We start from the raw sequence: 27,237 nt of genomic DNA, 5'->3' as shown, positions 1-27,237 counted from the left end.
AAAAACCCAGCAAGCGATTCCTCCTTAGAGTCAAACAAATGGCTTAGGGTAGAGACAATGTCAAAGATAAAGAATTGAAAGAAAAACAAAAACCCAGCAATGGCAGAGGCTGGCTGGAGGTCAGTCAGTGCATGCTGGGGGCTCATTTCTGCTCAGGGTTGTCTTGGAAAGTTGGAAGCACCTGCGAATAGAGGTACAGGGTTAAAGAGTGTGCTCCCTCACAAGCCCAACAGCTCTCAACCAACACATTCAACCCTCAGCGTGTGGAGAAGACCTCTGCCCAGGAGAGCATGGGGCAGAAGGCACACCCACTCGGGGAGAGGCGCTGCCTTAGAGCTCCAGGTGACTCCCAAATGACTGCTGTTCAGAACTCCTCCGGTTCCTATAGGTTTTTGAGATTTCTTGAACCTACCAGAGGAGAAAAAACTGTGCAGGGAGGGTGCTGTTGTCTGCCAGTTGTCAAGCTCCTCAACTTCTTTTATCTCGTTCTTCAAATTATTGGCTTTCTCCTTCTCCCAGAAAGGCAAGCTGCAGGAAAAAACACAGCCCTGCTGAGTCTGAGCGCACGCTGCATTACATCTGAAACACCATCCGTGGGGAAGGCACTATGTGCCCACAAAGTGAGCGAGGCCTCTCGCATCAGGTGGCTGAAGAGAGAGCCCAAAGAGTAAAGTGGTTGCGGTGCAACCGCAGGGACCTGACTTGGATTCCCAGAACCTGCATCACAAAGCAGGGCGCGGTGTCTGATCCCAGCACTAGGGAGGCCAGCACTGAGGGATAATACTTAAGGTTGACCTCTGACCTCAAACATGCACAAATTTTAGATTTAAAAAGACAGACCTGAACCCGAGTGATTCAAAAGCGAAAGGATGACCTAAGACATATTAGCTAAATGCAAATGAATCCGCGTGGTCTTACTATGTATAGATAAAGATAATAAAAGCAATGCAATTGTATAAAACCCATCCATCCAATCACATGGGAAATGAGAGGACACCTGAACAGTCTGCTTCAGAACTGAGGAAATGGGCAAGCCGCGCAGAGCACAGTGTTCTCACCAAGTCTGAAGAGCCAGAGAGAAGTCGTTAGGAAACCTTAGAGCTGCAGAAACAGCAGGGCAGAGTTGTGGGAAAGAAGGGGCTACACAGAAAATGAGCTTCCAGAATGTGCATAGCAGCCCCCTTGAGTTTTGCTGAACGTTGAGACGTGTATGTACAGCATGGGATGCCACAGTCAACAATGTGAGCTGCGCTGGATGGTTTTGTGTCCACTTGGCACAAGCTATCATCTGAGCAGAGAACCTCAATTAAGAAAATGCCCCCGTAAGACCCAGTTGTAGGCATGCCTGTAAGGCATTTTCTTAATTGGTGACTGATTTGGGAGGGCCCAGGCCTTTCTGTGTGGCACCACCATCCCTGGGCTGGTGGTCCTAGCTTCTATAAGGCTAAGAAGGCTAAGCCAGCCATGCTGAGCAAGCCAGTAAGCAGCACCCTCCATGGCCTCTGCATCAGCTCCTGCCTCCAGATTCCTGCCCTGTTTGAGTTCCTGTCCTGGCTTCCTTCAGTGGTGAACAGTGCTGTGGAGGCGTAAGCCGAATAAACCCTAAGACAGAAAACCGGAAAATTCTTCCAGATGCCACCAAGGAAGCTAAAGACTCTTCATTGATTTCTCCAAGCATTTGGCAAAGTCTCCAAAGGAGTGGTTGCTCTAAGCTACTCTTGGAGAAGTCCTAATAGTCAACACTCAAAAGCATCACACCTTTAAAGACTAAAGATCAAGCTGGGTGTGGTGGAACATGCCTGTTGCAATTATTTTATCCCTATGGCCTAGGAAGCCAATAACTGAAACAATGAGACAGATGTATATTTTAAAGCTGCAAGCACTACACTGGGCAGAATCTAAACTACTACTGATCTACTAGAAAACTAAAATAACCTACTCTAATCCTACGTCCTCATAACCCTACATATATCCCCATTGCTTGCCGGTCTGACCCTCCTCGGGCGGCTTCTCTCCGCCAACTGTCCACTGTCTCGCTCCCAGCTTCTCTCCGCCAACTGTCCACTGTCTCGCTCCCAGCTTCTCTCCGCCAACTGTCCACTGTCTCGCTCCCAGCTTCTCTCCGCCAACTGTCCACTGTCTCGCTCCCAGCTTCTCTCCGCCAACTGTCCACTGTCTCGCTCCCAGCTTCTCTCCGCCAACTGTCCACTGTCTCGCTCCCAGCTTCTCTCCGCCAACTGTCCACTGTCTCGCTCCCAGCTTCTCTCCGCCAACTGTCCACTGTCTCGCTCCCAGCTTCTCTCCGCCAACTGTCCACTGTCTCGCTCCCAGCTTCTCTCCGCCAACTGTCCACTGTCTCGCTCCCAGCTTCTCTCCGCCAACTGTCCACTGTCTCGCTCCCAGCTTCTCTCCGCCAACTGTCCACTGTCTCGCTCCCAGCTTCTCTCCGCCAACTGTCCACTGTCTCGCTCCCAGCTTCTCTCCAACTGTCCACTGTCTCGCTCCCAGCTTCTCTCCGCCAACTGTCCACTGTCTCGCTCCAGCTTCTCTCCGCCAACTGTCCACTGTCTCGCTCCCAGCTTCTCTCCAACTGTCCACTGTCTCGCTCCCAGCTTCTCTCCGCCAACTGTCCACTGTCTCGCTCCCAGCTTCTCTCCGCCAACTGTCCACTGTCTCGCTCCCAGCTTCTCTCCGCCAACTGTCCACTGTCTCGCTCCCAGCTTCTCTCCGCCAACTGTCCTATTTGTGTCACAGCATCATTTAAAAGAGCATTTAACAAACCCCCAAAACTTTGCATTATTGTGTCTTTCATCTCGTGCCATTAATCCCAGCACTCAGGAGGCAGAGATAAGCCGAGTCTCTGAGTTTAAGGCCAGCCTGGTCGACAAAGTGAGTCCAGGACAACCAGCACTACACAGAGAAACCCTGTCTCAAAAAAACCCGAAAATAAATAAATATAAAATGCAGTAAAACAACATAATAGAAAAACCATACTGCTTGGTATCTTATGATTTATACATACAAATATATTTGCATTATATTTACAAAAGGCAATTTATAAGAACTAAAATAACTGGGTGGGATGGTAAGATTAGGCAATTGCTAGTATTTTGAATATTCTAGAATAGTTTTTATTAAAAAAAAAAAAGAAAGTACAGACATGAGAAGCTTAATTATGTGCTGTAAGGAATAATGAACCATAATGATGTGTTGGAGATGCCAAGTTTAGAATAAAGGCCTTTTATTCCCACTTAGCTATGGGGTTTGCTACACCCACTGAATCCTAGTGTGGGGACTCGGGAGCACATGCCTCCCTCACCATATTCACATGAGTCTATTTGTATTCAAAAACAGAGAGAGCAGAGAGGTAAACAAATACATAAAATAAAGAAATGCATGGGGCAGAGCAAAAGTGTGAAATCGGGGCTGAAGAGATGGCTCAGTACTTAGGAGCACTGGCTGCTCTCACAGAGGACCCTGATTTGATTCCTAGCCAGCACCCATATGGTTCTGGGGCATCCAAAGCCAACTTCTGGCATCTCTCAGCACTGGGCACACACATGGTACATAGACATACATGCAGGGAAAACACCACCACATGTAATTTTTAATTTTAAAAAAATTTAATTCTATAAGCATGACATTAAGGCCTCTGTGGATAATGGCTCCCGCTGCCAAGTAGGACAGCATGAGTTCAAGCCTTGAGGAAAGAACCAACTCCCTAACACATGGCACATGTGTCTCCACACGCCCATACCTTTTTTTCCTTTAGTCCAAAAATGGAGGAACAGTCCTTCCCTCAAACACAGGTGTTCTAGTGGCTTTCTCTTTGGTTTTGCAGCTCTAACAGAGTTCCCCAGTTGCAATCATTAAATACGTGGTTTTCTTTTCCAGAACACTCTAATGTTCTGGACACGGGGTCTATTTGCTTCATGTAAACTCCCCTCCCATGCGTATCTAAGCCCACTGTGACATCTGGCAGGTGGCCAGTGTCATAGATAGAATTGGTCCCCCTCCCTTTGTCAGATACCACAGATCCTTGACTTCTATGTGCTCCCCCCCCAACTGTCCACCGACTGTCACTGACCCTGCTGCTGGGACACAGAAGGTCTCCCGCAGGCTCCTCCGTGAGAGAAAAGTGTGCCATTTTCACAGAGATAGGATCATAGGAAACCTGGTGAGAAAGAAAACTCACTTGGGAATTGGTGGGAGTGGCTCCAGTGGGATAAATGTATCGAATTTTTTCTCATAAGGCACTCTGGAAAAAAAAAAACAGTAGAGACAACATAAAATTGCTATGACCTCTCAAAGCATGGAGAGCAACACACCATCATGTCCCTAGCATGTCCTACCTTCTGGTATCCATTTTTGAAAGTAAGCATCAAAACTATAAAGGGAATAATGTTTTTTTTTTTTATTATATTTTAGCAAATCACAGGAGAGCCCAGGTACCACTAAGAGGAGCAAGAAAGTGGTGGAGAAATGGAAGAGAAAGAGAAACAGAAGGACGTGTGCACCGTGAAGAGAGGCAGAACTGGGGACTGAAGGGCAGTGAGGAACAGCCTGATGTGAGCAGACAGTGATGCCACCTGGGACCATGGTGGGGTCCTGGCCTGCGCTGCCACTAGGAACAATGTCTGGGTCCACGGTCTGGGCTTCCATCCGGGGACATGCTGATGTCTGAGAGCTTTGCAGAGCTGGTCTCACCCCTCGAGGGAAAGCTGGCCCTGGGGTCACAGGAGCAAGAAAGCTGACCCTGTCTCCAGCCAGCTGCAGTACTCGGGAGAGCAGGCCTCCAAGCACCGTGGTTGCTGGTGAACCAGCCCCAGGGTATGAGCATGGGAGAGATGGCCCTGCCCTTGTTCGCTGTGTGATGGCTCGGACAAGGCTTGCCACCTATGGAAAGCAGAAGAGCTGGCCACAGGGTCATGAGGGTGGGAGAATTGGCCCTGTCCCTCACAGGCTTTAAGGAGCAGGCCCGGCACCTCTCATGGGCAGCAGGGTAGAGCTGGCCATGGTTGCAAGGGTTGCAGATGAGTCAGCCCTGAGGATGCGAGCAGGAGAGCTGTCCCTGCCCCTTGTTTGCTGTGCCGTGGGAGATGCCCTCCTCCCATGCCACCTAGGGCAAGCAGGAGAGCTGGTGGGCTCACCAGCTCAGATAACCTCTCAGGCCCAGACCCAAGACTTTGAATTGACCCACCCCAACACCTACCCCATCAATGAGCTGACACAGGGCAACAACAAGATCTCAGAGAGGAGTCCCATTGAGGTTCCAGGATTGATAGAGAAGCAGAGACCTTGAACCTGCAGCAACTCATCGAAGTGAACATTTGCGAGCAAAGAAGTATGGTCAAAAGTGTATACTGTGGGACACACTGTGACACACTTCAGCTTCCACATTGAGATTTTCTTTTCTCTATTGTGGGTGAGGTTGCAAAGGTGTAGGGTGGGTACAAGGGAAGGGAGAGATGAGTGGGGTTGGGGTGCATGATGTGAAATTCACAAAGAACTAATAAGTTTTTTAAATTTATGTGAAAAAACAGAAGTACAATATATTAGGTTTCATGACATTTCCATATATGTGTAAAAGTGGAGTTGGCTCATATTTATCCCTCCATTACCCTCTCTTACCCTTCCCCACTGCTGCTATTCCTTCTTCCAAGTAGTCCCCCTTCCAGTGACACACACAATATATACAGTATTATTATATATACAATATTATATATAATATATACAACATTGCACATATAAGAATATATATGCTTCTTTTTAAGCATGGTGTCTTTTTGTGGTGCTGGGGGGATTGAACTTAAAGCCTTGCACATCTAAGCAAGTGAGTTATATGCCCTTCTTGTGTCTCTTATCATTTCAATTCCATGAGTGTGTATAGGCACAAATTATCAAAATACAAACTTTTAAAGGAATTCTCACTCCGTCATATCTTACTGCTATCCACACCTTTAAACGGTAATTTCTACACAGGGACTAGGGAAATGGTTTGGTAGGAATGAGAATTGCTGTGGAGGCCATAGGGTCTGAGTTTCAAATCCCCAACACCCACATAAAAGCCAGGTACATCGGTGTGTGCTTGTGACCCCAGAACTAGGGGAAGAGACAGGCAGATCCTAGGAGCTCACTGGCCAGCCAGCCTGGCCAAAATGTCGAGCTTCGAGTTCAGTCAGAGAAATCCAGTTTAAAAGCATAATGTGAGCAAGGCGTGGTGGCACACGCCTTTAATCCCAGCACTTGGGAGGCAGAGGCAAGCGGGTCGCTGTGAGTTCGAGGCCAGCCTGGTCTACAAAGCGAGTCCAGGACACTCAAGGCTACACAGAGAAACCCTGTCTCAAAAAACAAAAAAACAAAACCATAATGTGAAGGACCATAGAGAAAAGCAATGTCTCCCTCTGGCATCACTTCACATGCCTGAGTATACACACCTGCACATATAGGTGCTTGTAACACACACACACACACACACATCAAAATGCAGAAGTAAAATAAATAATAAATTAATTAAATAATGCTAGTTCACATGCAGCAGAGAGACAATTCCTTCGCGGTTAGTAGACTTCCTGTGGGATGCGCACACACTTACAGTGAGAAGTTGACTGGCGGCAGAGTGGCTCCTGCCTTGAAGAACTCTTTACTGTGTTCTGGGAACATGTATGGATTATCACCTGGGGTTAACTTGGGGATTCCGTTTCTGGGATCAATATCTGTGGGAAATAGTATTAAAAACATCACACATAAGGCAGAAGCTGACGCCCTGTTTGCTGTGAGCAACAACAGGACAGTGAAAATCAGGCATCTTCGTGTTTCTTGTGAGATAAATGTCTTGTCATCCAGGATCTTAAGAAATTCAAACTCAGGGGATCTTTTCCCCCACACTATGTTATCAGCATGATTATTTAAAAACATGGAGGGCAGGCCAGGCGTGGTGGCGCACGTCTTTAATACTAGCACTTGGGAGACAGAAGCAGGCAGATCGCTGTGAGTTCGAGGCCATCCTGGTCTACAAAGCGAGTCCAGGACAACCAAGGCTACACAGAGAGACCCTGTCTCGAAAAACCAAAAAATAAATAAAAACATAGAAGGCTGCAGAAGAAGAAATCTGTCCCCTGGACACAGCATGGCTGTTGCACATGCACAGATACTCACAGCAGCTGTGCAAGATTTTCACAAGATCAAGCCAATTAAAATATCCAGCATAGATTGGCGGTGGGTTCTGATGCCCTAGAACTGAGGGTAGCTTCAGGGGATGCTTTTATTTAGGTGTATGGCCACTGGCAGGTTCCCCACACCCATATGACCTCACACCCAAACACGTATGGACAGCCCCAGTTGAAAAATCAAAACATAACTAAATATTTTTAAGAGAAAAATATGGTTGGGAAGGAGATGAGGGTTTCTATCTATCCATCTATCTATCTATCTATCTATCTATCTATCTATCTATCTCTGACATGCAAGATATGTAGCTTTTATTTTGATTTTTTTATCATTTTATTTTATTTTATTATTTTGTGTACATGAGTGTTTTGCCCTGCATGTCGGTCTGTGCATCATGTGTGTGCAATGCCCTTGGAGGCCATAAGAGTGTCAGATCCTCCGGGCCTACAGTTACAGAAGGCTGTGAGCCCCCATGTGGGTGGAACAAACTCAGGTCCTCTGGGAGAGCAGCCAACGATCTTAACCACTGAGCTGTCTCTCCAGCCCCTGATTTTTCTTTAAAATGTTTGTATTTATTCTTTAAGAATCTCAAATAATATATTTTAATCATGTTCTCCCTTTACCCAACTCCTTCCAGATTGTCCCTACCCACCACACACACACAGTATGGAATCTAATTTACGTTGGCCAACTAACTACTCCTGAGCGTAGGGCCTGCCCTGGAGTGTGGTTGACAAGCCCATTGTCACTCCATTGGGAAAAGAGATCTGACCCTCTCCCAGCAGCTCTCAGTTTCAGCTTCCTGGCTAAGGATGAGGCTTGTGCCCACTTCCCTTCCTCTGCCCGGGGATTTTGACTGGCTTGAGTGTGTGCAGGTCATGTGCATGTTGTCTAGTCTCTGTGAGTTCATCTGCACATCTGCCCTGTTATAGCAAGAAAAATGAGCCGGGCGGTGGTGGCACACACCTTTAATCCCAGCACTCGGGAGGCAGAGGCAGGCGGATCACTGGGAGTTCGAGGCCAGCCTGGTCTACAAAGTGAGTTCAGGACAGCCAAGCCTACACAGAGAAACTCTGTCTTGAAAAAACAAAACAAAACAAAAACAAACAAACAAACAAAGAAAAATGCTGCTGGTTTTGGAGTCATTCACCACCTCTGGCTCTTAGGATTTTTCTGCTCCATCTCCTGCATGTATTGCTGAGCCTTGAAGGAAGGAGTGTGGTAGAGATGTCTCATTTATGCCTGAGCACTCCAAAGTCTCTCGCTCTCTGCACACTGTCCAGGTGTGTGTCAATTCATGTCCACTGAGAGAATCAGCTCCTCTGATGAGGATTAAGCTGTGAACTGATCTGAAGTTCAGGTTAGAACTCTGTGTTTGTTTTGGGACAGGGCTTCATGTACTCCAGGTTGCCCTCGAACTCATGACGTAGCTGAGGATGACTTTTAAAGCCTGTCCCTCCTGATGACATCTCCCATCTGCTGGGATGATGGCATGGGCTACCACACCTGGTTTGTGTGCTGCAGGGGATGGAACCAGGGCCTCGTACATGCTGGGCATGCTCTCTACCAATTGAGCACCTTTTTATTACATTATTTATCTTTTTAAAACTAAAAACAGAGAAGTGATTATATAAGCTATTGAATTTGCTACTTAAGAGGCTGGGCATGGTGGCGCACGCCTTTAATCTTGGCACTCAGGCAGGAGAGGCAAGTGGATCTCTGTGAGTTCGAGGCCAGCCTGGTCTACAAAGTGAGTTTCGAGACAGCCACACCAAGACTACATAGAGAAACCCTGTCTCAAAAAAAAATTTTTTTTAAATAAAAGTAAATTTTAAAAATTTTAATTAGAAAAAGGAATTTGCTACTTAAACTCATTAAGTTCTGTTCATTATGGTGGTTCATGTATATAACATTCTGGCTTCAACTGTAAATAATATAAGGAGTAAAACGTTTGAGGGGAAAAGCGAATTGTATACATTCTCGGTCTTTTTCCTCATTTCCTCTCTTAATTTTTAAAATTATATGTATGCAAATATTTTGCCTACATGTATGTATGTGCACTACATGTGTGCCTGGTGGCTGTGGAGGCCGGAAGAGGACATCAGATCCCCTGGAACTGGAATTACAGACTGTTGTGAGCCACCATGTGGTACTGAAAATAGGAACAGGTCCTCTGCGAAAGCAGCCAGTGCTCTTAACCCCTAATCCATCCCTACAGCCCTGCGTTTTCTCTTGATGAGTGGGAAGTTTAGGATCCAGGCAAGGCACAGCCCTCCTGCGAGGATCCCCCATCAGTGGCCATGCTTGTAGCTTCCCCAGGGTGGCTTTTTGAGTATGAATCAAAGCCTCGGTGTGAAAATCCATCTGTCCTTGACATGAGTTTTACATGGGATGCTGCTACTTATTTCTCTTTGCTCAGCTTTGACAAAAACCTTATTCCTCACTGAGGCCTTGGCTGCCTCCTCCTACATGGGTGTTTCTATAAGAAAATGCCATAAATGGTCCTCTGGCACTCAGCAAGCTCTTAGGACTTTTCCCCCATCTCAGGATCTTTTGAAATGTGTATTCTGAGTGAGTTGGAACAGAGAACTTACCAAGTTACAAACTAAGGTGATACATGGATTTAGATATGGTGTATCTATAATATTTTCACCTTAGTTGCCTTTAGCTAAATGAAAAATAACGCTATATGCTTCATGCTAAGGCTCACTTTACATGTACATGACAGGGGGCATCTACCTGAAAACACCCCAATGAGCCTTCTATGAATAAGGATCTGAAAGGACTCCTCTGGCGATGTGAATGTCACATTAGCATTTTGTGAGCGCTAGGGAAAGACTAAAGTGTGAATTAGAATGCATTTGGAGCCCTTCATCCAAACCTGTCACCTGCAAACTGCCTTTCCGTCTTCCTGCCTGTATATGGGCAACAGGGTAACCCTGCAGACCTGTCCCCAGCCAGAGAAAGCAGGGTCCACAGAAGGGCAGCTCGAGGCTTGTTTTCTTTTTTCCATCCTTGAGGGAGTGAGACACATTACCGTATTTCTTCCTCCCGAGGGTCTTGTCCACTGTCCTCTCTGCCACAGACTTCCTGTTGCCCTTGAAGACCCCGCTGAAGAAACACTGCTTTCCGACATGGTAGGTGTGAATGTTGCTGCTGAACCTTGGATAAAATGTCCACTCGGGACGATGCCCATCTTCTGCAAGGCATCAGAAACCCTTCCGTTAGCACTGTTCCGGGCCCTCAGGACAGCTAGATGACAGGATGTTAACACTCCCTGGACTGTTTTTGGCCTACAGTTTTCTCACATACACATACATGTATACATACACATATTCTTTTAAAAAATACGTACGAGTGTTTGCCTACAAGTACATATGTACACCACATATGCAGTCCCCACAGATGCCAGAAGAGGGTCTTGGATCTTCTAGAACTGGAGTTACGGGTGGTTTTTGAGCCACCATGTGGGTGGCCAGGAACCAAACCCAGGTCCTCTGGAAAAGCAGCCCGTGCTATTGACTACTGAGCCATCTCCCTAGCTCTCAACATTCTTTTGGCTTTTAAATAGTCTGACTATGTAATGCAAGCTGAACTCTTTTGTGTGAGGTGTGTGGGTCTGTGTTTATATGTGTGTCTGTGTCGTATGTATGTATGTATGTATGTGGATGTAGGTGTGTGTTTATGTACCAGAGAGGTCAACATCAATATCTTCCTCAATTGTTCATCTTTTTTTAATACTTATTTTTGGTTTTATGTGTGTTTTTTCTGCTTGTTTGTTTGCATACCATGTGCATGGATGGTGCCCATGAAATCGGAGGATGGGGCTGGAGAGGTGGCTCAGCAGTTAAGAGCACTGTCTGTTCTTCCAGAGGTCCTGAGTTCAATTCCCAGCAACTACATGGCGGCTCACAACCATCTATAATGTAATCTGATGTCCTCTTCTGGCCTGCAGGTGTACATGCAGGCAGAGCACTGTATACATAATAATAAATAATTTTTTTAATTTTTAAAAAAGGAAGTTGGAGGATAGCATTGACTCCACTGGAACTGGAGTTAAGTTGTTAGCCATTGTGTGGGCGCTGGGAATCGAACCTGAATCCTCTAGAAGAGCTGCCAGTGCTCTTACTAGCCAAGCCATCTCAGCAGCCCCGTCTATCTTACTTTTTGAGACAGGGTCTCTCACTGGACCAAGAGATCACCCATTTGACTTGACTGGCTAAGATCTTCTTACCTCTGACTTCCTGCTGGGATTACAGGCACATGCTCTTGTGCTCAGCTTTTTGACATGGGTGCTAGGATGTAAACTCAGATCCCATGCTTGTGTGGCAAGCACTTTGCCCACTGAGCCACCTTTCCAGCCCCCAGCCTTGATCTCTTAACCATCTGTTTCAGTCTCCCAAGTGCTGAGATTATAGGCACACACCACCACACCCGGCTAAACCGTATAACCCTTCTCAGTGCACATGCGCCCTTGCTTCTACATCGGGGCAGCATCAGACTCTGAGAAACCAGGTACAGAAGGAAGAGGAGTGGGAGGAAAGTTACTCAAGAAGCTGCTTGGTTGTTTCTATTTTCCCTCCTCTTCAAAACTAAAGCAAGTTTCGTGCTCACACATGCTATGGAGGCTGGAAAGGGTCATAACAGCCTACAAGTGCCTGTGATCAGCCTTCCCTCTGATGACTGTGGAGAGGGAGAGAATGCTTAAGTAACCCAGCCGTAACACCCTATGTGAGTGCAGTATGGTGTTGGTCCTACGTGTGTGAATCACAGTGACCTGTGGACACACATCCACCAACCAAGAAATATCACTGTGTTGCCCCAGGCTAGTTACCAGCCCTTCTGGCCCCTAGTCCATTCTTTGAAGCTGTCCTTGTAAAACTAATTACAGTGACTTTAAACAACAAAAAGAACCCAGTAGCTCTAGAGCTGTTGGAGAAGTCCCAGGGTGACTAGCAAAGAGCAAAAGCTGGGTGGGAAGCCTGGGGGTGCTCTGTTCCCCATGCTCCATTTCCCTGACTGTGTGTGGAGGACCGAGTCTCTCCATGACTCGGTTTCCTTCTCTGTAAAATGGTCTCTATCAGCCACTGTCTTGGGTTGAATGTGAAATGTCCCTCTTAGGCTCATGTGTCTGAACACTTGGTTCCAGCAGGTGGCGCTGTTTGAGAAGGTTATGGAGACTTTAGGAGGGGCTACCTTGATGAAGAAAGTCCTTTCATAGGGGGTTTGTAGCTTTGCCCTCTTTCCTGTTCTCCACTCACCCCAGGCCCCCACTGCTTCCGGTGTATGGGTGAAGTGTGGCCTCTCAGCTTCCAGCTCCTTGCAGTCCTCACCATGTTTTCTCCACCACTATAGGCTCTATCTCTCTGGAACTGTGAGCGTAATAAGCCTTTCTCCCTTAAGTTGGTTGTGGTCATGGCATTTTATTGCAGCAACACAACGGTAACTAATAGTGGGGCTTGGGCTGGAGAGATGGCTCAGCAGTTAAGAGCACTAGCCGCTCCTGCAGAGGACCCAGGATCAGTTCCCAGCACCCACATGATGACCCACAACCACCTGTACCTTCAGTTCCCAGGGATCTGATGCCCCCTTCTGGCTTCCATTGGCCCCAGACACAGACCAGGTGCGCATACTTACATGCAAACAAACACTCATATGCATAAAGCAGTGAGTCTTTTAGGAAATGAAATATTACTAAGCAAACAACTTCATAGGCCTAAAGCAGTGTTACAGAAACAGTCTGTGGCCTATGCAGTCACTGAGGGAAAATACTTTGAAACCACAGCTCAGTAACACTGTGTGTGTCACTTGATGGCTTGAGAAATGTGTCAGTTACACTGTTTCACTCTTTGAAAGCTGCAGTGTGCTTAGGCAGACCTAAACAGAAGTCAGTGTGGTGGTGACTGGTGTCAGCTGATGGTGTCTCAAGTCACCCAGGATGCACATCTCTGAGCACATCTGTGAGAGTTTCTAGATTGGGTTAGCTGGGACAGAAAGGCTGGGGTGTGCACTGAATCCTGGGTTGGATGAAAAGAAGAAACAAGGGCTGGAGAGGTGGCTCAGCAGTTAAGAGCACTGACTACTCTTCCAGAGGACCTGGGTTCAATTCCCAGCACCCGCATGACCGACAGCTCACAACTGTCTGTAGCACCTGTTATAGGGGACCTGACAGCCTCACACAGACATACATGCATAACATAAAAATAAAATTATTTAAAAAAAAAAAGAAAAGGAGAAACAAGCTAAGCATCCGCCATACCCCCACCCCACCCCCACACGAGTGCACACGTGTGTGTCTGTCTGTCTGTCTGTCTTTTTTGTTTTGTTTTGTTTGTTTGTTTGAGACAGGGTTTCTCTGTGTAGCCTTGGCTGCCCTGGACTAACTTTGTAGACCAGCCTGGCCTTGAACTCAGAGATCCACCTGCCTCTGCCTCACAAGTGCTGGGATTAAAAGTGTGCACCACCACCACCTGGCATATCTGTGTGTGTGTGTGTGTGTGTGTGTGTGTGTGTGTGTGTGTGTTCTCTGTCTCCTCTCGGTGTGTGTCTCTCTGCCTCTCTCTCTCTATGTCCATATATATATACATGCATGCCTCCTAACTGTAGACACAGTGTGAGCTGTTGAGTTTTTAAGTTGCTTCTTCACAGGTGTGTAAAGCAATTAGTACAGTCGCTCACTCCATGTGGTTTCGGGATGACACCAATGATGCCCTAAGCACAATGTGCGAGGAAGCAGCATAGCCAAACGTGTGCGCATGCATATGTGTTGCGTGCGTCACTATAGTGCAAGCCAGAGGACAGCTTCCGGGAGTCCGTTCTTTCCTTCCACCATGAGTGTTCTGGCCATCAAAACTCAGGTGGTCAGCCTTAGCTGCAAGGGCCTTTGCCTGCTCAGCTGCCTTGCCCAGCCCCCTAAACTTGCTTGTAGTAAGTAGAGAAAGTACACTTTATGATGATGGTATAGTGTTCTGTGCTAAGTATTTATCATTATCAGATATGATGTGTGTGTGTGTTAATGCTTTTATATAACTGGCCAACAGTATCACTACAGACACAAGTCAGGCGTGTGTGATGACATTAGGAAAGCTGCGACGTCACTAAGCAATAGGAAGCTTTCAGGTGCATCATATTTTGGTGGAACCACTGTCATATATGCAGGCCACTGTTGTTCGCACCTGCACTGTACAGCATATGACTGCTTTTGTAATTATGTATGTAGATGTGTATGTGTGTGTATACATACATACATACACAGGTCACCTACACATTTCAAAGCTCATCTCTTCTCAGCTATGGATTGAAATATTGTTGGAGAATATTGAATAAGAGAGGTTTATATTCTATACAGTTCTGTATTGCTTTAGTATGGCTCTTACATGGAAGCGTTTCATTTTTGAAAACCATATGACCATACCTCCCACAAAGCCATCATGGGGACCAGAGGAGAAACATGCCAAATGCCTGGCACTGGGGAGGTCTTCCATGATTTGGCCCTCAACATGGCAGATATCTGAAAAGGTCCTGGGCACAGAGGCTGGAGGAGGAAGGCCTGGGGCTGACTTACTTGTCTGTGACTTAAGCAGGCTAATCTCCTCGGGATAATTTTCCTTCTGGATTCCGGGCAGTGAAACTTTAGAGGATTGATGAGACTGCGCAGAGGAAGAGGACATCGAGGAGGAGGAGGAGGAGGAGGACTTCTGACTGCGTCCCGCAGTGATGCTGGAAGGCAAGGTGGCAGGGTTAGAATCATCTCTGTGCTCAGACCGCCAATCAGACTTTGATCTGACACTAGCGGTACAGGAGTCCTCGGCAACAGGGCTGACCTCACTTCTCTATAAAATCCTGGGGTGTGGTTTACAGACTCACAGCCTGAAGGTACTCAGACTTGTTCAGAAGGTGCATGCTTTGAAACTGTCAGGTAAAGGTGTTTGCTGAAGGGCAACAGAACCTGAGTTTGAGCCCGGACAGCCCGTGTGGCAGAAGGAGAGACCCAACTCCTGTCACGTGTCCTCTGGCCTCCAGGCGCACACTCGGCCACACGATAGATAGATAGATAGATAGATAGATAGATAGATAGATAGATAGATAGATAGATGATGGATGGACAGATGGATGAATTCTTCTGTTTGTTTGCTTGCTTGCTTTGTTTTGTTTTGTTTTGGTTTTGGTTTTGGTTTTGAGATAGGGTTCTTCTGTGTAGCCTTGGCTGTCCTGGAACTCACTCTGTAGACCAGGCTGGCCTCGAACTCACAGAAGTCTGCATGCCTCTGGCTCCAGAGTGCTGGTATTAAAGGTGTGGGTCACTACCACTGGGCTCATAAAATGTAATTCTTAAAAACAGGCTGGAGAGATAGCTAATCAGTTAGGAGTGCTTGACATTCTTACAGAGAACCTCAGTTCAATCTTTTCTTTCTTTCTTTCTTTTCTTTTTTTTTTTTTTTTGAGACAGGGTTTCTCTGTGTAGCCTTGACTGTCCTAGACTCGCTTTGTAGACCAGGCTGGCCTCAAACTCACAGCGATCCCCCTGCCTCTGCCTTCCAAGTGCTGGGATTAAAGGTGTCTACCACCACTGCCCAGCTTGGGATTTTCATTTTTTTTTTTTTTTTTTTTTTTTGGTTAGAACCTCGGTTCAATTTCCATCACCCACATAGTAGCTCCCAACCACCTGTAACTCCATCTGATGCCCATGCCCTCTTCTGACCTCCACAGGCACTGGCACAGGACGTGCCTTTAGTATTTAAACAGATACATATTTAAACAACTAAAAAAAACAAAAAAAACAGCAATGGTACTAGTTCCTCAGAAAGTAAAGCTCAGAATTGCTACATGGTCCAGCAATTCTATTCCTATGTGTATGCCCAAAAGAAAAGAAACCAAGGAGCTCAGGCAGACACTTGTATATGGATGTGAACTATAGAAAAGTAATCAATCCAAGTACATGCCAGCAGGAAGGTGGACAAGTGAAGCTCAGCATACACTTGCACAGAGGACTATATAACAGGCCTACAAAGGAGCGAGGCCCCGCAGCATGCTGCAATATGGGTGAGCCTCGAAACAATTATTGGAAGTAAAAGTTGGCCGGAACGTAAAAGGGCAAATCACTATGATTCCATTAATAAGAGGGCAGAGAGTAGATGAGAGGTTTCCAGGTGCTGAAGTGGGAAGAACGGTGCTCAATGGACACAGCGTTTGTGTTTGGGGCGATGCATTGTTTTGAAAATAGACAATGGTGGTGGCTGTTAAGATGCCAGCAGTGTACTTAATGCCACTTCGGTGTGCACTTATAAAAGGATAAAATGCCTTTGTAGCATTATATGTATTTTAAAGAAGTATTCGTGTGTGTGTGTGTGTGTGTGTGTGTGTGTGTGTGTGTATGAGTGTTTTGCCTGCAGTGTGATGGTACCATGTGCATGCAGAGTCCATGGAAGCCAGAAAAGGGCATCAAATCCCCTGGGGTTGTGAGCCGCTGTGTGGGTCCTGGAAACCAAAGCCAGGTCCTCTAGAACGGCAGCCAGTAAATAAATAGATAATAAATATTTTTTTTAAAAATGGAGGCCCAAAGAAGTGATGAAATTTGCTTGAATTCACACTGATCATCAGTGGGAGACCTAGGATTTGAACCTGTGTAGCCTAGCTTTAATATTCCAGACTATAGCTTCTTGCTCAACAGTTCACCCCAATAGTGTCAACTCCTCCCCCCAAACAGCTGAGACACATACACACACACACACACACACACACACACACACACACACACACACACACACACACACACTTACTCAGAGGGAGTCAACACCTTGAGGAGGCCTATGGGCTCAATGGCTCTCGGACCTGTGCCATCAGAAGATGATTTGTCCTGATGAGAGGACATCTTGTTGGCCAAGGAATTCTCAGGTTCTATAATGTCACTGTTCTTGGCATCTGCAACACAGATATCACTTTATTCCTTTTTTTTTTTTTTTTTTTTTCTTTTTTTTTTGGGGGGGGGTTGGTTTTTGGTTTTTGAAGACAGCGTTCGTCTGTGTAGCCTTGACTGTCCTGGACTTGCTTTGTAGACCAGGCTGGCCTCAAACTCACAGCGATCCACCTGCCTCTGCCTCCCAAGGGCTGGGATTAAAGGCGTGCGCCACCACACTCGGCCAGACATCACCATTTAAGTATACTTCTGGGATACCTGCTGGTCTGTCTTACTTCCTACATTTTAAAAGCACGGGAGGCCCAGAACTGGTGAGATGGCTCAGTGGGTAAAGAGGCTTGCTGCCAAGCCTGACAACCTGAGTTCGATCCCCAGATCTCACAAGGTAGCAAGAGAGAGCTGCCTCTACCCTCCACATGGGCACCGTGGCACAATCATGCCTCTAGACACACACACACACACACACTCACACACACATAATAAATACTAACATTTAGCATTTACTGTGTCCTGGAGACCGTGTTAGTCCCTTACACACATTATCCTATCTGGCTCTCGTAAGTGCTCCTATGCACAGGCCTAGGTTCAGGAAGAAAACAAGCATCTAGACCCAAGTTTGACAACAATACTTGTGGTGCCAGAGTCTGCGATCCCAGCCACTAAGCTGGACTGCTGTGCCTCTACACCTGCTCAGAACAGCGTGGAGGAGCAGTCTGAAGCAGCTAGGTGTCACTGTGCACTGTGTTTGCTCACGACAGGATGAATGAACCTAGCTGGTGACCATGATCTGAAAAAGTGCCGTCTTCACACGTCCACACGTCACCTCCCACTATCGAGCCACTTATTCACAGACGTAACTTTGCCACCACCACACCTGAGTGTCTGGTGTGACTCAGAACTCCAGAAGTATTTGAGTAAAGAATTCTATGTGCTGGTAATGTAGCTCAGTTGGTAGCGTGCTTGCCTGGTGTGCAGGAGGCCCTGGGCTCCATATTTCCGGCCACTGCATAAAGCAGGCATGGTGGCCCTTGCCTGTGATCCCAGCACTTGGGAGGTAGGGGCAGGAAAATTGGAAGTTCAAGGTTACCCTCAGCTACATAAAGCATTCAAGGTCAATCATTGTATCAAAAGGAGGAGGAGGAGGAGGAAAAAATAAGTAGGAAAATAGAGGGCTGGAGAGATGGCTCAGAGGTTAAGAGCACTGGCTGCTCTTCCAGAGGTCCCGAATTCAATTCCCAGCAACCACATGGTGGCTCACAGCCATCTATAATGAGATCTGGTGTCCTCTTCTGGCATGCAGGTGTATGTGCAAATAGGGCACTAGGAAGGAAGGAAGGAAGGGAAGGAAGGAAGGAAGGAAAATTCTAACTCTCCCAGCGCCACTCTTAATGACAAAAGAGTCCTTTAAGTCTGTGGCTGTCATATGGAGAGATGACCCGTTCTTTTTTATTTTGCTGTATGATTTATATTTTGTAAAAATCAATCTGTTCTTTACCATTTTGCATGTGTGTGCCCTGTTCAATTACTTTTTTTAAGAGTTATTTTTAGGGGCTGGAGAGATGGCTCAGAGGTTAAGAGTGCTGCCTGCTCTTCCAAAGGTCCTGGGTTCAATTCCCAGCAACCACGTGTCTCACAACCATCTATAATGGGATCTGGTGCCCTCTTCTGGTGTATGTGCAGGCACAACACTGTGTGTATATGATAAATAAATAAATCTTTAAAAACTATTTTTATTATTGTAAATTATATGTTTGTGTGCGCACATGCATGTCTGTATGTGCCCCACATGCAGGCAGATGCTCATGGAGTCTGGAGAGGGCATCATACCCTCCTGGAGCTAGAGTTACAGATAGTTGTGAACCACCTGCTGTGGGTGCTGGGAACGGAACTCCAGTTCTCTGCAAGAGCAGCAAGAGCTCTTACTGGCTGAGACGCCTCTCCACCCCACCACACCCCACCACACCCCACCCTTACTTTTTTTTTTTAAGGCCAGATGAGTAGACACTACATTTCTTTGTGAATAACTTCACAGAGCACAGAGGCTCAAGGGGCACAATGGAATCACTTGTGATAAGAAAATTATACAAAATAAGCGGTGTCTCTGCAGGTAGAATCCATTCTTAGACTCGGCACTGGTCCATCTGCACAGGACCGCGCTGCGCACTGGCCCTCCACTATTTCCCGCACTGACAGGCTACAGGGCTACAGCTCCTTCATTGTCTCTTTGATTGACATACCAAGTGAACCCTCTCTCCCCACTCCGGTGTTCACCCACCACCTAACTCTTCATGTGGTAGCCGCCGTAGCATACACCCATAGATCTACCTGGGCAGAAGCCGAGGGAAGAAGAGATTAGCCTGGGCAGCACCCAGGAAGGAAGGGGAGGATGGTAAGGAGGGAGGGAGGGAGAGAGGAGGAGTGGGGGAGGTACAGAAAAACTGGAGAAGAAGGAAAAGAGAGAAGGAGGAGGGAAAGGCGGAGGAGGAAATGGAAAGGGAGGGAGGGCAGGGAGAGGAGGGGAGGGGAGGAGAGGGAAGGAACACACATCACTTCCTTCACGGGATTACAAACTTCAAAGAATCCGGTGGGCTACTTCTTGCCTTCAAAATCCTCCCCTCCATTCTCGGGTTTTCTGGTGTGTGGCACAGGACTGCAGCCTGTTACCGTTGCAGACTCCCAGAGCCTTGGGAGCCAGAACCCAGGGCATCCTTACTTTACAGTGAGGCCAAACTGTTTCCAGAGATATAAGCAGCTGGGATAAAGTCAAGGCCGTGAAAGGGACAGGAAAGGGACAGAGCTGTGAGAAGAGCAGGACAGTCTCCAGGAGCCAGAGAAGGAACCATCTTTATACTAGGCCACAAAGGAGCCAAAGAGAAAGGAAGGAAGGAAGGAAGGAAGGCAGGAAGACAGGCAGGAAGGCAGGCAGGCACATAGACTCCACTCAGACCTCAAGACAACACAATTAGAAATGAGTAATAAAGACAGCCCCAAGCCACACACACACACATAATCATAGGAGCTCAAACCACATTGCTGAATAATTCATCAAAAAGAAATCATAATGGAAATCACATTAACGCTCACTGGCCTTAGGTCCTACACATCAAAACCTATGGCATTCAACTGAACCAGTAATTAGAAACATGGATTCTTAAATACAAATATTACATTTCACTGAGTATAAGACACTGTCAATTTTAACAACATTACCTTATACACCACAAAGAGCAAAGGCTGTCAACTAAAGGCACGATGCTTCATGGCCTGGAATTCTTTTAAATTTTATTTTATTATGTATTTGCGGGGGGCAGAGTGCATGTATATGCATGATGTAGATGCAGGTTCTTGAGAAGGCCAGAAGGGGCCATTCGATCCCCTGGAACTAGCCTTACAGGTGGTTACCCATGGGTCACGCAGTGTGGGTGCTAGGAATCTAACTCAGGTCCTCTGCAAGAGCAACAAATTCTCTTGACTAAACCATCTCTCCAGTCCAGATGGCCTGAAGTTTTTACTTTATCCCTAATAGACTTAGATATAGGTTTTAATCATACTGTGGTCTGTGCACCTACAAAGAATAATTGTGGCTGGGTGTTGATGGCACATGCCTTTAATCTCAACACCCTGGAGGCAAAGGTAGGTAAATCTCTGAGTTCAAGGCCAGCTTGGTCCACAGATAAGTTCCAGGAAATCCAGGGATACACAGAGAAACCTTGTCTTGAAAAAACAAAACAAAACAAAATAATAATAATAATAGGAAGAAGAAGAAGAAGAAGAAGAAGAAGAAGAAGAAGAAGAAGAAGAAGAAGAAGAAGAAGAAGAAGATACAGTATTCTTTTTTCTTTTTTCCTTTTTTTTTTTTTTTTTTTTTTTTTTTTTTAGTTTTCCAGATGAGGTTTCTCTGTGTAGCTCTGACTGTTCTGGAACTCACTCTGTAGACCAGGCTGGCCTCTGAGATCCACCTGCCTCTGCCTCCTGAATGCTAGGATTAAAGGCCTGCGCCACCACTGCCCGGCTTGGTTAATGTACTCTTATACCTTATTTATGTTTAAAAAAAAAAAAAAATCTGGCTACTAAGTCATTTCCCAACTCAGTCACTGATGTCTACATTCCCTACCTAATAGAGATGCCAGTGCAATGAACCACAATCTTTTCATCTGTCTCTGGAATATTCTTCCAAGACATGGAGGCATTTGGCATGCTTCAGTGCTCACACAGGAGGAACATGACAGCTATAGCACTCTTCTCTAAATACCTAACTTCAGAAACGCAACTGCAAGGTGGCCCAGCAGGGGATGAGCACATGTCATGTAAGCCTAGTGACTTGAGTGCCATCGCTCGAACTCGGAAGGAGAGATCTGATGCCACAAAGTTGTCGTGTGACTCCCATGAACCTACACACATATTGTGCACACACAAGTGTACACAGTAATAATAATTCTATAGTTTTATATATATATATGTAGTGGCTTTATATTTCTAGAACTCCTTCAGTAAGATGGAAGGTAGGGACAGGTGAACTATCCGTATGCTCACAGGCCAAATTAGTCTAGAATACATAGAAACAAGAGAGACTCTGAAAGAATCAACCTCTGAAAGTTGTCCTCTGACCTCCCAAGTATGCTGTGGAGGACACACACACACACATACACACACACACACACACACACACACACACACACACACACACACACACAAACAGAAGTGGTTGACCCAAAGGATAGTTTCAGAGGGTGGTAGTTATCGTTATTTATTTGGGGGAGTTCACTACACCCTCCTTTGCTTGTAAATATCCATGTGGGGTTTCTATCCCACTTCAGACCACTTAGTTCCCCCAATAGAAGACATAGAGACCTTTGTAGACTATAATAAGCCTTAAAGCACTAGGGCTGGGCAGAAGTCAACCCTTTAAGCTATTTTGCGACTTCCCAGCCCTGTACCCCAATATTACTTACCATAATTTTTCCTTCTTGTGCTGCTTCTGCTCTATCAAGCCCCCTCCCCGTGTCCATGTGCTCATGGTCCACACAGCCCCATGGTGACTTCCTTCCTCTCCACTTTCCCTCCTGCTACATTCTCTGCTTCCCCTCCCCTCCCCGCCCCCCCCCACCTCATGTTCCCTCTCAAATGCCAAACCCTGGGAGCCAAGCTCTGCCTACTTCTCTTCTGTCCAGCTATAGGCTGCTGGCAACTTTAGCTAGTTGGGGAATATTGGTGAGCAGAGTTTACACAGCCTCACTGGTATGTGTGAGAATGCACTCATCTGAGCTGTAAGCAGATCTTGGAGGCCAGTAATTAACAACTGAATGCATAGCACCAGACCAACCCCCAACAGAGGGTCTTGCCCCTTCACAAGTATTTTGTCTGTGTTAGGATTTGGGGAGATTTTAAAAGTATTACATCACCCTGGCCAGTGAGCACAGAATTACACCTAAGAGCATCCTTCCTAGCTTCCCTAGCAAGTTTTTACAGTAGCAACACTCAAATAAAACAGTGACCCAGGGTTTCTGGGCTAGGAAAGCTTGTCCGATGCAAAGGTGGGCAGAGTCATCTCTTAGCTAAATGTCACAGTCCCCATGTCAAGCTGACTACGGGACCTCCCTAGGAGTATCCCTGTCTCAAACATGGATGGGGGGTGGGGGGGGCATTAAATGTGGCCTCAAGATGCCTCCTCTTGCCCAGGCAGAAGAAGAATGCCTTCCCATAGTGATGCTGACAGTGCTCTAGGGAAGTCAATTACTTCCCCATGCCCAGCCCCCAGCTCCGGCCACCTTTTGCTGCCCAGCTCAAAGGCTGTGGTGATGACTACATAGTAAGCTCAAGGTCCATATGCACTTCCAGAAGGCTGCCATTCATCGGGAAACCTGCTGATTTGATGCAATAAATGTCAAGGAAGCCATGATCCTGTAGGATAAGAAAACACTATCTATAAATAATAAGTAAATGAATGCATGCATGAGTAAAATAAAGTGGGGGTGCCGGGCGTGGGGGTGCTCGCCTTTAATCCCAGCACTTGGGAGGCAGAGGCAGGTGGTTCGCTGTGAGTTCAAGGCCAGCCTGCTCTACAAAATGAGTCCAGGACAGCCAAGACTAACACAGAGAGACCCTGTCTCGAAAAACCAAAAAAATAAAAATGAAAATAAAAGTGAAGTGAGAAGTGAGGGCTGGAGAACACCCGACCCATTAAGAGCCCTTACTACTCTCCCCCCACCACCCGACCCGCCCTCCCCCCACACCCAGCGCCCAAGACAGGGTTTCTCTGGGTAACAGCTCTGGCTGTCCTGGAACTCCCTTTGTAGACCAGGCTGGCCTCGAAGTCACAGAGATCCACCTGGCTCTGCCTCCTAAGTGCTGGGATTAAAGGCATGTGCCACCACCACCTGGTGCCCTTTCTGCTGTTGCACAGGACCAGAGTTCATTTTTCCCACCACCCTCTTCAGGAGGCTCAGAACTGCCTGAGCCAGCTCCAATAGATCCAGCACCCTCTTCAGGCCTCCATGGTTGACTGCATGCATGTGTACATATCCCCACACATATACACATTAAATTCTTGTTTGGTTTTCAAGACAGGGTCTCACTGTGTAGTCCTGACTATCCTGAAACTTGCTATGCACACCAGACTGGCCTTGGACTCAGAGATCTGCTTGCCTTTGCCTCCCAAGTGCTGGGATTAAAGGCATGCACCACCACTGCCCTGCCATATTAATTTTTTAATAAACATTTTTTTTAAGATCAAAGGAAGATTCTGGAGACCACAAAGGAATTCATGGGGGTGGGTAGGGAATTTGGAAGAAAGTCTGCTGTGTTTTTTTATGCCATCTGTGAAATTCAAGAAGATTTCCATGTCATTGGGAAGGAATAGCACCTTGCATAACAGAAGTGTGTTCTCACACTCATCTCCTCAGCTAACGCAAACCCTCTGTCTAGCAGGGAGAAAAATAATACAGCAAGCCATCTTGGCTTAATATAGAGTGTTTTTAATTTAAAGAAAAAAATCTTAGCTCCCTATCCCTGCTTTCTCTCCTCAACAAGCAAGCTAAAGATCTAGGGTAAATTACTATTTAGACGTATCAACCGGGGGAGTAAGAAATGGGCCCTCCCTGCCAGAAGAAGGCACACACCCACACACTGTACCAGGAGTTAGCTCGTGGGGGACCCTTCCATTCCCCAAGTCTGCACTCCCTGTTAAACTGAACCTTCTGGGGCCTGGAGAGATGGCTCAGCGGCTAAGAGCACTGACTGCTCTTCCAAAGGTCCTGAGTTCAACTCCCAGCAACCACATGGTGGCTCACAACCATCTATAATGTGATCTAATGCACACTGTATACAAAATAAATAAAAATAAATTAAATAAATAAATAAATAAACTGAACCATGTAAGCGTCTCCAGAAAGGACATATTGAGAGTAGAACCCTCAATTACAAAGCATCGATCCCCTCTAGCTCACCCTTGAAGTGGCTTCCTCCTTACCCCAAACATATGTGATGCTCTGGGTTCAGCCCCAGCACTGCACAGGAACAAACATGGTGCACACCTGCAATCCCAGCACTCAGGAGGTACGGCGGGAGGACCAGATGTAGGGGTGCACATCTGCAATCCCAGCACTCGGGAGGAGCGGCAGGAGGACCAGAACTCATGGTCATCCTCTGCTACTTAGACTGGGAAGGAAGAAGGAAAGGGGCCGGGAAGGAAAGCTGGGATCCCAGCACGCTTTTCTCTTTGCTATCCTAGCTATGTTGGGCAGTTAATGGTTGGAGGTCCTCACTTCCTTCCGGCCCCATTACAGCTGAGGACAGGGATACTGCCCACCTCGCTCTGTTATGAAGACCTGGGACCTAGGAGACTGGGGACAACACGAGACCTCTCCAGCCCCTTTTGCAGCACACTGGCTACTGTGGTACAATCATGACAGCCCGCGCCTGGCTTCACCCCGATTCACAGGCCTCCAGACTCTATGCCCTCAAGAGAAGTGTGTTTACATCCTTCCGGCTCCACTGTAAGCGCCAATTATGAAGTAAGAGCACTAGCCTTATTTAATTTAAACCTACTTAGAGGGCTCATAAACTCCACCCTAAGTGCTCCTTCCAATAAACATTACCACATATCTACAAATATCTGAGCAAGGAAAAAAAAAAAAGGGGTGTGGACAGACTCTAGAGGCGAGCTGAGTCAGGTCAAAGCCTAGCCTCAGTGTTTACTAAGCAAAGCACCAGGCAGCTCAAGCCTCTGGTTCCCTTTACTCTTTTGCAATATACTTCCGGCTGGTAGGGGTTCCAGGCAACAGTATATTTGAATCTCTGCTTTGTCTTGTTGAGACAGGGTCTGGTGTTAGCCTCCACTGGTCTCCAAGTTGCTACAAAAGTGAGGGTGACCTTGAATGGATAGATCCCCCCGAGGGCTGGCATTGCAGGTGTGTGGGCACCAGCTTAGCTCCTCCTTCTCTGCCTAACCAAATCTTGACTGTAGACATGAGCTCTTTGTGTATGGCCCCTAACTGGCTAATTTCGATTGGCTCTGCAATGTTCTCAAAACAAAACAAAACAAAACAAAACAAAAACATGTTTTAGAGACTTAGTTCCCAGTCTTTAAACAGCCACACCGTTGGGAGATGGTGGGACTTGTTTTAAAAGGTCACAGAGGTGGAGAGAGTTAAAACACTTGCTGCTCTTGCAGAGGGTTGGATTTCTATTCCCAGCACCCACATGGTGGCTCACAGCCAGCATGCCAGTTCCAGAGGATCCAACACCCTAACTTTTGCAGGCACCAGGCACAAACGCAGTTCATACACATACGAACATGCAGGCAAAACATACATATAAAATGGAGGTAATCTTTTTTAAAATTTCAAGGAAGAGATCTTGGGTCATTGGAGGATGCCTTTAAGGGGAAGAGCGTGACCACACCTTTTGGTCTTCATCGTTTCTTGACTAAGAGGGAGATGCTTGGGTCTGACACATGATGCTGCTGTGACACGCCACCAGGGGTCCAAAGCAACAGCACGGTGAGGAGAAACTCTAAACTCTGAAACTATGAGCCACGCCTGCCGTGGCAGAGGCCTGTGACCCCAGCACTCGGGAGACTGAAGCAGGAGAATTACATTGCGGGGGGGGGGGGGGGGGGGGGGGGGTTTGCGGGGGAGGGTCGGTAGCAGTGATGCTTAATCTTAAAAAATGAAACTACCATAAAACCATGTGTCCAATAACCCTTATCCTCCCACCCAGTCTTTTTGATTTCTTAGAACTCAACTGTAGCTCCTTTCCACCTTGGTCATGCCCAAGTCGCTTTCCTCTGGAACCTTCTCCGGTTCACAGGCTGCTCCTGAGATAGAGGGAAGTTGGCATCCGGGTTTGCCATTTCCGGTACTGGTGTCCTTACCTGTGCACAAGGTGATTTTAAAAGTGAAAAGCAGCCGGAAACAAAAGGTGCTTGTTAGAAAGACTTTCATTCAAAAGCAATATACACAGGCAGGCGTGGTGGCGCACACCTTTAATCCCAGCACTCTGGAAGAGGCAGGCGGATCGCTGTGAGTTCGAGGCCAGCCTGGTCTACAAAGTGGGTCCAGCCCAGCCAAGGCTACACAGAGAAACCCTGTCTCAAAATAAATAAATAAATAAATAAAAATAAAAAACAAACAAATAGGGGCTGGAGACTTGGCTCAGAGGGTAAGAGCCCTGACTAGTCTTCCAAAGGTCATGAGTTCAACTCCCAGCAACCACATGGTGGCTCACAACCATCTATAATGAAATCTGTATACACAACAAATGAATAAATCTTAAAAAACAAACAAACAAACAAACAAATAAAAACCAACATACCCCATAAGCCATTGAAAGTCAAGAGGCAGAGCAAGGGGACCCTAAATCTCATTAGTCCTCCTAGTGGTGTTTATGGGTTTGGATGCCAATCCCCCCCCCCCCCCTCCTCCGACTCAGGGCTCCAAAGAATACTTGCCTCGTCCCTTCCCAGGGTCTCCTATCCGCCCCTGAGTCCTACAGCTAGTTCCCTGGGGAATAGGAAGAGTACTTTATCTACCCTTGGTGGACTCCATGGAGGATATGGCCCAGATCAACGCACTAACTGGCAGCGGAAGTGCGGAACGCCAGGATGCATGCAAAGCGAAAGCAAAGGCGCCTGCCCACCACCGCCTGCAAGG

At 46.9% G+C, this 27,237-nt stretch overlaps 1 protein-coding gene across 1 annotated transcript; it reads right to left on the bottom strand.

Annotated features, from left to right (window-relative positions):
- Spats1 (spermatogenesis associated serine rich 1) lies at window positions 1-27,237 on the bottom strand. Its single transcript, XM_051152911.1, has 9 exons — window positions 27,117-27,237; window positions 26,331-26,459; window positions 16,950-17,091; window positions 14,735-14,889; window positions 10,208-10,369; window positions 6,596-6,716; window positions 4,196-4,258; window positions 413-528; window positions 1-181 (listed from the first exon to the last, which is right to left on the bottom strand). Exons 1-9 carry the CDS (start codon window positions 27,130-27,132, stop codon window positions 153-155), a joined length of 933 nt encoding a protein of 310 aa, XP_051008868.1. The 5' UTR covers window positions 27,133-27,237; the 3' UTR covers window positions 1-152.

The sequence above is a fragment of the Acomys russatus genome, chromosome 11, assembly GCF_903995435.1.
Source record: "Acomys russatus chromosome 11, mAcoRus1.1, whole genome shotgun sequence".
Classification (NCBI taxonomy): domain Eukaryota; kingdom Metazoa; phylum Chordata; class Mammalia; order Rodentia; family Muridae; genus Acomys; species Acomys russatus.
Note: the sequence above shows the minus strand (reverse complement) of the source record. Positions and strands in the feature narration are given on the sequence as shown.